This window comes from Oncorhynchus gorbuscha, linkage group LG03, assembly GCF_021184085.1.
Source record: "Oncorhynchus gorbuscha isolate QuinsamMale2020 ecotype Even-year linkage group LG03, OgorEven_v1.0, whole genome shotgun sequence".
Classification (NCBI taxonomy): domain Eukaryota; kingdom Metazoa; phylum Chordata; class Actinopteri; order Salmoniformes; family Salmonidae; genus Oncorhynchus; species Oncorhynchus gorbuscha.
The window spans coordinates 15,600,843-15,614,645 of record NC_060175.1 but is presented as its reverse complement, the minus strand read 5'-3'; the positions used below and the strand labels follow the sequence as shown (position 1 = coordinate 15,614,645).

Below are 13,803 nucleotides of genomic sequence, written 5' to 3'. Positions count from 1 at the left end.
AAGCTTTAACTTCCTGACTGACGTTTTGAGATGTTGCTTCAATATATCCACATAATATTCCTTCCTCATGTGCCATCTATTTTGTGAAGTGCACCAGTCCCTCTTGCAGCAAAGCACCCCCACAGCATAATGCTGCTAACCCCGTGCTTCATTTACATTTACATTACATTTAAGTCATTTAGCAGACGCTCTTATCCAGAGCTGGGATGGTGTTCTTCGGCTTGTAAGCCTCCCCCTTTTTCCTCCAAACATAACGACAGTCTTTATGGCCAAACAGTTATATTTTTGTTTCATCAGACCAGAGGACATTTCTCCAAAAAAGTATGATCTTTGTCCCCATGTGCAGTTGCAAACCGTAGTCTGGCTTTTATGGTGGTTTTGGAGCAATGGCTTCTTCCTTGCTTCCTATGTCGATATAGGACGCGTTTTGCTGAGGATATAGATACTTTTGTACCTATTTCCTCCAGCATCTTCACAAGGTCCTTTGCTATTGTTCTGGGATTGATTTGCACCTTTCGCACCAAAGTACGTTCATCTCTAGGAGGCAGAACGCGTCTCCTTCCTGAGCGGTATGACTGCTGTGTCGTCCCATGGTGTTTCTACTTGCGCACTATTGTTTGTACAGATGAACGTGGTACCTTCAGGCATTTGGAAATTGCTCCCAAGGATGAAACAGACTTGTGGAGGTCTACCATTTTTTTCTGAGGTCTTGTCTGATTTCTTTTGATTTACCCATGATGTCAAGCAAAGAGGCATTCAGTTTGTAGGTATGTCTTGAAATACATCCACAGGTACACCTCCTATTGACTCAAATGATTTCAATTAGCCTATCAGAAGCTTCTAAAAGCATTTTCTGGAATTTTCCAAGCTGTTTAAAGGCACAGTAAATTTAGTGTATTTTTATTTTTTTAATTTTTAATTTTACCTTTATTTAACCAGGCAAGTCAGTTAAGAACACATTCTTATTTTCAATGACGGCCTGGGAACAGTGGGTTAACTGCCTGTTCAGGGGCAGAACGACAGATTTGTACCTTGTCAGCTCGGGGTTTGAACTCACAACCTTCCGGTTACTAGTCCAACGCTCTAACCACTAGGCTACGCTGCCGTATCTAAACTTCTGAAATAATCTGTCTGTAACAATTGTTTGAAAAATTACTTGTGTCACAAAGTAGATGTCATAACCAACTTTCCAAAACTGTAGTTTGGTTTGTTAACAAGAAATTTGTGGAGTGGTTGAAAAGCGATTTTTAATGACTCCAACCTAAGTGTATGTAAACTTCCGACTTCAACTTTATATACACTGGCAAGAAAAAGTATGTGAACCCTTTGGAATTACCTGGTTATCTGCATATATTTGTCATAATTCACAACAATGTACAAACACAGTGTGCTTAAACTAATAACACACAACGTATTGTATTTTTCTTGTCGAAATTGAATGTATACTTTAACATTTCACAGTGTAGGTTGGAAAAAAATCTGTGAACCCCTCGGCTAATGACTTCTCTAAAAGCCAATTGGAGTCAGGAGTCAGCTAACCTGGAGTCCAATCAATGAGACGAGATTGAAGATGTTGGTTGCCCTGCCCTATAACGAACACTCACAAAATTTGAGTTTGCTATTCACAAGAAGCATTGCCTGATGTGAAACATACCTCAAACAAATTTGATCTCAGAAGACCTAAGATTAAGAATTGTTGACTTGCTTAAAGTTGGAAAGGGTTACAAAAGTATCTCTGAAAATGTGATGTTCATCAGTCCACGGTAAGACAAATTGTCTATAAATGGGGAAAGTTCAGCACTGTTGCTACTCTCCCTAGGACTGGCCGTCCTGCAAAGAGCAGAATGTTCAATGAGGTTAAGAAGACTCCTAGTGTGTCAGTTAAAGACTTACAGAAATCTCAGGAAAATGTTAACATCTCTGTTGACGAGTCTACGATATGTAAAACACAAAACAAGAATGGTGTTCATGGGAGGAAGAACCCATTGCTGTCCAAAAAAAACATTGCTGCATGTCTGAAGTTCGCAAAAGAGCATCTGGATGTTCCACAGCGCTACTGGCAAAATATTCTGTGGACAGATGAAAATAAAATTGAGTTGTTTGGAAGGAACACACAACACTATGTGTGGAGAAAAAAAGCACAGCACACCAACATCAAAACCTCATCCCAACTGTAAAGTATGGTGGAGGGCGCGTCATGGTTTGGGACTGCTTTGCTGCAGCAGGGCCTGGACAGCTTGCTAACATCGACGGAATAATGAATTCCTAAGTTTATCAAGACATTTTGCAGGAGAATATAAGGCTATCTGTCTGCCAATTGAAGCTCAACAGAAGTTGGGTGATGCAACAGGACAACGACCCAAAACACAGAAGTAAATCAACAACAGAATGGCTTCAACAGAAGAAAATACGCCTTCTGGAGTGGCCCAGTCAGAGTCCTGACCTCAACCCGATTGAGATGTTGTGGCATCACCTCAAGAGAGTGGTTCACACCAGACATCCCGAGAATATTTCTGAACTGAAACAGTTTTGTGAAGAGGAATGGTCCAAAATTCCACCTGACCGTTGTGTAGGTCTGATCCGTGAACTACAGAAAATGTTTGGTTGAGGTTATTGCTGCCAAAGGAGGGTCAACCAGTTATTAAATCCAAGGGTGCACATACTTTTCCCACCCTACACTGTGAATGTTTACACGGTGTGTTCAATAAAGACAGGAAAACGTATAATTGTTTGTGTTATTAGTTTAAGCAGACTGTGTTTGTCTGTTGTTGTGACCCAGATGAAGATCAGATCAAATTTTATGACCAATTTATGCTGAAATCCAGGTAATTCCAAAGGGTTCACATCCTTGTTCTTGCGACTGTAGTTACAATACTTAGGGTTGATGCATGATATCTGCTTTAGATGTAAACAGCTCTATTCATATTTCCGTTCCTCAGCTTTGCATCTCAAGCATGTATACATTATACTCAGTAACTATCTCTCCCTTCCCCTCGTTACACTCTCTCACTCTCTCTCTCTCTTTAGTCTCTCTCTCAAATTGAACTGTACATGTTATTGGCTTGCTTGAGGTACTATGCTGCCAAACCAATTAGCATTTAAACTCATCTAAAATAGAAATGTAGCAGAATTTGGCATTCAGACCTTAAGTAAAGAGCAAGCCTCCCCCTCCTCCTGTTTCTTTCTCTCTCTTTCTTCCTATCTCTTTTCCTCTCTTCCTATGTCAATCCCTTCCCCTCCTCCTTCTGTCTCCCTCTACTCTCTCCATAAATCAGGATAAGTTGTCAGAGAACTAAGAACAACCAGCCTGGTCAGAGCAAAAATGGTTTAGTCTACCTGTGGTAAATTAAATTGATTGGACATGATTTGGAAAGGCACACACCTGTCTACATAATTGAAATAGGAAAGTCAGTTAGGAACAAATTGTTGTTTACAATGACGCCCTACCCTGGCCAAACCGGGGTGACTAGTAACCGAAAGGTTGCAAGATTGAATCCCCGAGCTGACAAGGTAAAAATCTGTCATTCTGCACATGAACAAAGCAGTTAACCCACTGTTCCTAGGCCATCATTAAAAATAAGAATTTGTTCTTAACTGACTTGCATAGTTAAATAAAGGTCAAATAAAAACCTGGACAGCCCTATGGGGCTCCCAATCACACCCGGATGTGATGCAGCCTGGATTCAAACCAGGGACTGCAGTGATGCCTTTTGTACTGAGATGCAGTGTCTTAGACCGCTGCACCACTCGGTCTGAATACTTTCTGAATGCACTGTACATACTACAATTCATATTATTTTGTACGATCGCTATTACATTGGTAATCCAACCTAACATAAAGTTACATATAATGCTAAACGGAGTGGCACATATTTTAGTAATATATAATACGTTTTGCTCTGAGGCCAGGTTGGAATAACACATCAACTAAAAGCTGCAAAGCTAACATCATGACCCCTATGTTTTATCCATTTGTGGCTGGAATCTCTCCCTTTCTCTCTGTCTCTCCCTCTCTCTCTTCCTCTCCCTCTCCACTCTCCCCTGCATCTCTCTCTTGTTCTCCCCTCTCCATATGGCCAGTATACATTGTCAGAAACTTAAACTAATGCCATGGCCTCGCTCTCTCTTTCTCCTATAGGGATTTTCCCACCTACAGTCAGAGTACCATAAAAGTGTGGGTTCCCAGTCCCCAGGGGCCCCGAACCCTGGAGGGAGACAGAACCACGAGTGGGACAGTGAATACTGCGATCGGGAGTGTGGTGGCAACCACTGCAGGTGAGATAGCCCAGACCAATATCGGCTTTGTAAAGGAAACTATTTTTAATTCAATACTATTTATACCTTAGAATAGGGACAGTTTTCTAGACCCAGAGTAAGGCTAGCTTGGGACTAAGAAACTATTTCAATGGAGATTTTCCATTCAGAATTATTATTTAGTCCAATACCTAATACTTATTCAATGCTATTTTAACAGTTTATGCCTTTGAGTACACAATTGTGTTATTTAATGCTGACTCAAATGTTTATTCAAAAAGACCTTTGATACCACTGCTTTGTGTCCTTGAATTGACTTTGTACCGTTTCAGTCCTCAATTTTGGCTCAGCTACAGTAAGTGTCAATATGACAGCAGTCAAAAATAGTTGATTATTGTCAGCTCATGTTTACATCCAAATCATCTTGGCTCCTGGACTCTGTCCACACATTTCAAGGCTGTGTTGAGACGATGACTCATCAATGACCCAAGAACAGCTCAGATAATCTCTACCACTGTGTCGTTGAGTTGTAGTAATGCTGCAGCAAATGTACATTATCCCGTTGGGCGTTGGCAGTCACAATGTAATTAACTTCATTATGTCCCTGTAACTGTCCAGAATGCCTCTGTCAATCTTACAGCTATTGTATACAGTAATCATGTGCCTATGAACCAGAGTCATACTGTTAGCACTGAGGCGGTGTGCCCGAGTAGGAAGTTCACTGTGTGCAGCTCCCTCTGCACTATCAGCTCAAACAGACATAATATGTTGATGTCTGCTTCTGACAAGCTTCCCAGTAAAGCGATTAAATAAATCAAGCATTGCAAAAAGGTGCTCAAAATAGCCCACATTAACATATGTAGCCTATGAAACAAGTTTCATGAAATCAATCTCCTAAACTCACTTAGATAATTCCTTTGATGATACAGTGGTAGCAATACATGGCTAGAATTTCTACAGAAATGTGAGAAATGCCACTGGGGGCGGTGTTGTGACCTATATATACAGTGTGGCAAAAAAGTATTTAGTCAGCCACCAATTGTGCAAGTTCTCCCACTTAAAAAGATGAGAGGCCTGTAATGTTCATCATAGGTACACTTCAACTATGACAGACAAAATGAGAAGAAAAATCCAGAAAATCACATTGTAGGATTTTTAATGAATTTATTTGCAAATTATGGTGGAAAATAAGTATTTGGTCACCTACAAACAAGCAAGATTTCTGGCTCTCACAGACCTGTAACTTCTTCTTTAAGAGGCTCCTCTGTCCTCCACTCGTTACCTGTATTAATGGCACCTGTTTGAACTTGTTATCAGTATAAAAAACACCTGTCCACAACCTCAAACAGACACACTCCAAACTCCACTATGGCCAAGACCAAAGAGCTGTCAAAGGACACCAGAAATAAAATTATAGACCTGCACCAGGCTGGGAAGACTGAATCTGCAATAGGTAAGCAGCTTGGTTTGAAGAAATCAACTGTGGGAGCAATTATTAGGAAATGGAAGACATACAAGACCACTGATAATCTCCCTCGATCTGGGGCTCCACACAAGATCTCACCACGTGGGGTCCAAATGATCACAAGAACAGTGAGCAAAAGTCACAGAACCACATGGGGGGACCTAGTGAATGACCTGCAGAGAGCTGGGACCAAAGTAACAAAGCCTACCATCAGTAACACACTACGCCGCCAGGGACTCAAATCCTGCAGTGCCAGACATGTCCCCCTGCTTTAGCCAGTACATGTCCAGGCCCGTCTGAAGTTTGCTAGAGAGCATTTAGATGATCCAGAAGAAGATTGGGAGAATGTCATATGGTCAGATGAAACCAAAATATAACTTTTTGGTAAAAACTCTAGGGTCTGTGCCCCCCCTTCACCAACAGTAGGGTCTGTGCCCCCCCTTCACCAACAGTAGGGTCTGTGCCCCCCCTTCACCAACAGTAGGGTCTGTGCCCCCCCTTCACCAACAGTAGGGTCTGTGCCCCTCCTTCTTCCAGAGCCTTGTGGCACAGGCTCTGAGTAAAGCCTGTGCCACAAAGAAGGACTTTCAGAAATTACAATTGGCTCAGAACAGGGCAGCACGGCAGGCCCTTAAATATACACGTATCACTAACATTAATAATATGCATGTCCGTCTCTCATGGCTCAAAGTAGGGGAGAGATTAACTTCATCACTAATTGTTTTTGTAAGTATTGACATACTGAATGCACTGAGCTGTATATTTAAACTACTAGCACACAGCTCGGACACACATGCATACCCCACAAGACATGCCAACAGATGTCTCTTCATGTGAAGGGGGCACAAGTGAAGGGGGCATATTAAAATGGATCGGTACAATAGACTGGCCCGCCCTGTTCTTCATTCACAATTGGTGATTACAGAATTATGCATTTGCTTGCCCACGCTCATCAACTCATCCTCATTCTCCTCTTTTCTCCCAATCATAATTTGCTTAATTTATTTCATCTGTTGGTATATGTGTGAAATTCATTTCGGGTAGAGTTTAGGTTCAGTTTCAAGGCAATTATAAGGGTTATTACCAGCTGGGTGCTGCACTTTCAACTGTTGGAAGGAGGAGGGGCACAGACCCCACTGTTGGGAGGAGGAGGGGAACAGACCTACTGTTAGGAGAAGGAGGGGCAAAGACCCTACTGTTGGGAGGAGGAGGGGCACAGACCCTACTGTTGGAAGAAGGGGTGGCACAGACCCTACTGTTGGGAGAAGGAGGGGCACAGACCCTACTGTTGGTGAAGGGGGAGGCACAGACCCTACTGTTGGTGAAGGGGAGGCACAGACCCTACTGTTGGAAGAAGGAGGGGCACAGACCCTACTGTTGGGTGAAGGAGGGGCACAGACCCTACTGTTGGGTGAAGGGGGGCACAGACCCTACTGTTGGTAAAGAGGGGGGGCACAGACCCTACTGTTGGGAGGAGGAGGGGCACAGACCCTACTGTTGGGAGAAGGAGGGGCACAGACCCTACTGTTGGGAGAAGGAGGGGCACAGACCCTACTGTTGGTAAAGGGGGGGCAGTCAAGGACAGAGGGGGGCATGACTTAAAAAATGGCGGAGTATAAAAATAAATAAATAATGTGCAGTCAAAATGACCTCTTTAGCGGTTCTAGTGTTCACTGAATAGCTATCAAGACTTCTGTTAGGCACATCTGTTTGGAATGTACTTCAACACACACATGGCACGCTTTATTCCTTCAATTTTAGTTTTATAATTGTCCCTACTGTACTTCAAAGGGGAAGGGGAAATCTGTCTTTTATTTATTCCTTCTCTTCACACCCTTTCTGTCTCTTCTTGTTTTCCGATTCCTCCTTCTCTTCTCACCGTCTCCCTCTCTTCTTGTTTTCTGATTCCTCCTCTTCTCACCGTCTCCCTCTCTTCTTGTTTTCCGATTCCTCCTTCTCTTCTCACTCCCTTTTCTCCCTCTCCTCCTTCTCACCGTCTCTTCTTGTTTTCCGATTCCTCCTTCTCTTCTCACCGTCTCCCTCTCTTCTTGTTTTCCGATTCCTCCTCTTCTCACCGTCTCCCTCTCTTCTTGTTTTCCGATTCCTCCTTCTCTTCTCACCGTCTCCCTCTCTTCTTGTTTTCCGATTCCTCCTCTTCTCACCGTCTCCCTCTCTTCTTGTTTTCCGATTCCTCCTTCTCTTCTCACCGTCTCCCTCTCTTCTTGTTTTCCGATTCCTCCTCCTCCTTTGGAATGTACTCCAACACACACATGGCACGCTTTATTCCTTCAATTTTAGTTTTATAATTGTCCCTACTGTACTTCAAAGGGGAAGGGGAAATCTGTCTTTTATTTATTCCTTCTCTTCACACCCTTTCTGTCTCTTCTTGTTTTCCGATTCCTCCTTCTCTTCTCACCGTCTCCCTCTCTTCTTGTTTTCTGATTCCTCCTCTTCTCACCGTCTCCCTCTCTTCTTGTTTTCCGATTCCTCCTCTTCTCACCGTCTCCCTCTCTTCTTGTTTTCCGATTCCTCCTTCTCTTCTCACCGTCTCCCTCTCTTCTTGTTTTCCGATTCCTCCTCCTCTTCTCACCGTCTCCCTCTCTTCTTGTTTTCCTATTCCTCCTCCTCTTCTCACCGTCTCCCTCTCTTCTTGTTTTCCTAGTCCTCCTCCTCTTCTCACCGTCTCCCTCTCTTCTTGTTTTCCGATTCCTCCTTCTCTTCTCACCGTCTCCCTCTCTTCTTGTTTTCCGATTCCTCCTTCTCTTCTCACCGTCTTCTTGTTTTCCGATTCCTCCTTCTTTGTCTCCCTTTTCCGATTCCTCCTTCTCTTCTCACCATCTCCCTCTCTTCTTGTTTTCCGATTCCTCCTTCTCTTCTCACCGTCTACCTCTCTTCTTGTTTTCCGATTCCTTCTCTTCTCACCGTCTCCCTCTCTGCTTGTTTTCCGATTCCTCCTCCTCTTCTCACTGTCTCCCTCTCTGCTTGTTTTCCGATTCCTCCTTCTCTTCTCACCATCTCCCTCTCTTATTTTTTTCAGTGGCAGCATGATAGCCAGGGACAAGCCACTCTACCTCACTTGAAACTGGAGGTCGCCGTCGACAAGAAAAGACAACAGGGAGTCAGCCCTCAACCTCCCCACATTCACCACCTCCCCAACCCACTCCTACCACCAGCTCCCCAACCCACTCCTACCACCAGCTCCCCAACCCACTCCTACCACCACCTCCCCAACCCACTCCTACCACCACCTCCCCAACCCCCCAACCCACTCCCCAACCCACCTACCACCACCTCCCCAACCCCCCCACCTCCCCAACCCCCAACCCACTCCTACCACCACCTCCCCAACCCACTACCACCACTACCACCACCTCCCCAACCCACTCCTACCAACACCTCCCCAACCCCAACCCCCCAACCCCCAACTCCTACCACCACCTCCCCAACCCACTCCTACCACCACCACCCCCAACCCACTCCTACCACCACCTCCCCAACCCACTCCTACCACCACCTCCCCAACCCACTCCTACCACCACCTCCCCAACCCACTCCTACCAACACCTCCCCAACCCCCCAACCCACTCCTACCACCACCTCCCCAACCCCCCAACCCACTCCTACCACCACCTCCCCAACCCACTCCTACCACCACCCTTTTTTTGTCATTGTAATCTTTTCGGTTTTTAGAAAGATTTGTGCAAAGTTCCGATGACTACTAGCAATTTTTTTCTCAGCGTATTTCTTCACCTGCCTGATTCTAGAGCTCTCATATTTGTCTCAGAGTAAAGGAAAATTGAAGAACCATGAAAATAGTCCCCCTCAGGGACTAAACTGAGCTTTAATTGGAATAAAATGAGCAAAAAGCATTCTTCTTCTTTTCCTCCTTCTTCTTCTTCTCATTTAATCATTTTTTAAATTTATTATGTTTTCTTTTCTTGTTGTTGTTTTTATTTCTTTCTTGCTTGCTACATTTTCTTTTACTTTTCTGGTAGGTTTCAGCACACAGGCCTTGATGTTACTGTTGCTTTGCTTTAGGGTTTGTGACTTATTATAATACAAAGTGAATGGGTGGGATAATTACATAAATTCAACCTTTTTTTAATGAAAGACCTGTGGAGGTTTACCAAGCTGTCACGGTGTGATTGTAAATATCACTTTGATCAAATTGGGAATTCAAAGTCCAGATAGCTTTTCTTCTTCTTTAGTATTACCTGTAAGTCATTGGTTTGTATTTCAAAGTGTATCTTGTGTGTGTGGTTGCGTGCCTGCGTGTGTGTGGGAGCGTGTGCATTTGGGTGTGTCTGTGTGCATGTGAGTGTGTAAGCGTTTGTGTGTGTGTGTTTTGTGAATTTTAACAGGCTGCGCAGGTGGATTTCAAAGGACTACTTCACACACTCCATCTTGCATTAAATCTGTGCTCACTGGTATGATTTTTCCAATAAAGTTACATCAAAAACACAATACAGAGTCTGTGTCCTGCAGATCATTAAATGGAAAGAGAGAGAGAGAGAGAGAGAGAGAGAGAGAGAGAGAGAGAGAGAGAGAGAGAGAGAGAGAGAGAGAGAGAGAGAGAGAGAGAGAGAGAGAGAGAGAGAGAGAGAGAGAGAGAGAGAGAGAGAGAGAGAGAGAGAGAGAGAGAGAGAGAGAGAGAGAGAGAGAGAGAGAGAGAGGAGAGAGAGAGAGAGAGAGAGAGAGAGAGAGAGAGAGAGAGAGAGAGAGAGAGAGAGAGAGAGAGAGAGAGAGAGAGGGGGAGAGAGAGAGGTGGGAGGGAGAGAGAGGGGGAGAGAGAGAGGTGGGAGGGAGAGAGAGAGAGAGAGAAAATGGGAATGAGGAAACGCGAGACAGACACATACTGAACACTCATGTTGCCTCAAAAATCCTAGGCTACAGTCTTTGTTGATTAGATTTTTTAAATTCACCTGGTCATGTAAATTGTCAATATTCACCCACTCAACATGAAGAGGGATCTAAAAAAACAAACTACATGTGAATGACAGTAACATAGCTGTGGGTTTCAAGGTTTCCACTATTTTCTTGGGTGTGTCTGTTGTGTCTCTCTCATCTTTAAGTTCTGTGATAAATATTTGATGAGAAAGATGGTCTTATTTTCACTGTAGCATAATTAAAAACATTTGTTGTAATGGAAATATAATAACATTCAAGTTAATATATAAGCCTGACAATTGTAGTTATTTAATTTGTAAAGCCGTTATTTTTATTTTGTAATTGTTATCAACATATTTTTTTTTAAGTTGCCCATCAGCTATTTGACAGGTTTGCTATTTACGAAAGAACAAGCATATTTTTTTTGCTTCTTAGAATGGACGTGCATTTTTATAAAATTTTATTGTTTAGCTTTTAGGTTTGATGATGATGAGGATTGCTTTGGTTTCTTCCTCTTTTTTTCTGCTGGTTCTTTCTTTCCTTGCCAGTGACATAATTTTGTGTCACAATCCTTCTTTTATTTTAAATCTCCATAATAATAAAAAAGTGAAAAGTGATATAGGCTTCTACCGACTCTTTTTTTCCGACACAGAACATTATTTTCTTCCCTTCCGTCAAGTATCCAAATCTAAAACATCAGCCACTTAACACTTATATCCTAGAAAATATCCTAGAACATAATATCACTCACTTCCTTTTATTCCAACCAGAACATGTTTCCTATACTTAAATGTAGTTTCATGGCTGGACTCAAATCAAATACTATGGCTTTACTAATTAGCTGTTATCACTAAAGCTAACACCATCCCAATCTGAACTCTTGTCCTCAATGTATCTCCACAGCCATGAACAGATGCAGGATTGAATTTGCTTTGCTGCTATGTGAAAGTGGTGGGGTGGTGGGCGGCAGAGATAAAGAGAACAGAGAAATACATGGCTTAAGGTACACAAACTCGGGCATCCATCCTAAATACAGATTTTACCCACAATTGCACACAAGTCTTCCAGATAGACCCATATGGAAAAAATGTACATTTCCATATACACTGCTCCAAAAAATAAAGGGAACACTTAAACAACACAATGTAACTCCAAGTCAATCACACTTCTGTGAAATCAAACTGTCCACTTAGGAAGCAACACTGATTGACAATACATGTCACATGCTGTTGTGCAAATGGAATAGACAACAGGTGGAAATTATAGGCAATTAGCAAGACACCCCCAATAAAGGAGTGGTTCTGCAGGTGGTGACTACAGACCACTTCTCAGTTCCTATGCTTCCTGGCTGATGTTTTGGTCACGTTTGAATGCTGGCGGTGCTTTCACTCTAGTGGTAGCATGGGACGGCGTCTACAACCCACACAAGTGGCTCAGGTAGTGCAGCTCATCCAGGATGGAACATCAATGCGAGCTGTGGCAAGAAGGTTTGCTGTGTCTGTCAGCGTAGTGTCCAGACCATGGAGGCGCTACCAGGAGACAGGCCAGTACACCAGGAGACGTGGAAGAGGCCGTAGGAGGGCAACAACCAAGCAGCAGGACCGCTACCTCCGCCTTTGTGCAAGGAGGAGCAGGAGGAGCACTGCCAGAGCCCTGCAAAATTACCTCCAGCAGGCCACAAATGTGCGTGTGTCTGCTCAAACGGTCAGAAACAGACTCCATGAGGGTGGTATGAGGGCCTGACGTCCACAGGTGGGGGTTGTGCTTACAGCCCAACACCGTGCCGGACGTTTTGCATTTGCCAGAGAACACCAAGATTGGCAAATTTGCCACTAGCGCCCTGTGCTCTTCACAGATGAAAGCAGGTTCACACTGAGCACATGTAATAGACGTGACAGAGTCTGGAGACGCCGTGGAGAACGTTCTGCTGCCTGCAACATCCTCCAGCATGACCAGTTTGGCGGTGGGTCAGTCATGGTGTGGGGTGGCATTTCTTTGGGGGGCCGCACAGCCCTCCATGTGCTGGCCAGAGATAGCCTGACTGCCATTAGGTACCGAGATGAGATCCTCAGACCCCTTGTGAGACCGTATGCTGGTGCGGTTGGCCCTGGGTTCCTCCTAATGCAAGACAATGCTAGACCTCATGTGGCTGGAGTGTGTCAGCAGTTCCTGCAAGAGGAAGGCTTTGATGCTATGGACTGGCCCGCCCATTCCCCAGACCTGAATCCAATTGAGCACATCTGAGACATCATGTCTCGCTCCATCCACCAACGCCACGTTGCACCACAGACTGTCCAGAAGTTGGGGGATGCTTTAGTCCAGGTCTGGGGGGAGATCCCTCAGGAGACCATCCGCCACCTCATCAGGAGCATGCCCAGGCATTGTAGGGAGGTCATACAGGCACGTGGAGGCCACACACACTACTGAGCCTCATTTTGACTTGTTTTAAGGACATTGCATCTTTGCTCAAATGCATGTAATGCCTGACAGAAATGCATGGCTACGACATCTAGTCTACAGAGTGGACAAAGTGGTTCTTAATTCCACATAGTTTTGCACTTTAGAAGATCCTTAGATCTTCTAGGCTGAGAGAGGCTGGACTGAGGGCTTGTAGGCCTGTTGTAAGGCAGGTCCTCACCAGACATCACCGGCAACAACGTCGCCTATTAGCACAAACCCACCGTCGCTGGACCAGACAGGACTGGCAAAAAGTGCAGTTTTGTCTCACCAGGGGTGATGGTCGGATTCGCGTTTATCGTCAAAGGAATGAGCGTTACATTGAGGCCTGTACTCTGGAGCGGGATCAATTTGGAGGTGGAGGGTCCGTCATGGTCCAATATGTCCCATAAGCATCACAAATGGTCCTTTTGTTCGATTAATTCCGTCGATATATATCCAAAATGTCCATTTATTTGGCTCGTTTGATCCAGAAAAACACTGGTTCCAACTTGCGCTAAGTGACCACAAAATATCTCAAACGTTACCTGTAAGCATTGTCCAAACATTTCAAACTACTTTTGTAATACAACTTTAGGTATCCAGTGGAAGCAATAGGAACTGCAGGAAAGTCGATTAGAAAATAACAATGAAAAGTCATTGAAAAGGGAGTGACCTCAAAAAAAAAATCTGAATGGTTTGTCCTCGGAGTTTCGCCTGCCAAATAAGTTTTGTTATACCCACAGACATGATTCAAACAG

At 44.0% G+C, this 13,803-nt stretch overlaps 1 protein-coding gene across 1 annotated transcript in view; it reads left to right on the top strand.

The window, feature by feature from the left end:
- The window catches only part of LOC124016424 (TOX high mobility group box family member 2-like), a 91,317-nt gene extending 82,349 nt beyond the window's left edge, over positions 1–8,968 (top strand). The window contains exons 7-8 of the mRNA XM_046331986.1: positions 4,139–4,275; positions 8,757–8,968. Coding sequence (XP_046187942.1) covers positions 4,139–4,275; positions 8,757–8,799 — 180 coding nt within the window. The 3' untranslated portion in view covers positions 8,800–8,968. The remainder of the gene's footprint in view (positions 1–4,138; positions 4,276–8,756) is intronic.
- The last annotated feature ends 4,835 nt before the right edge of the window (positions 8,969–13,803 follow it).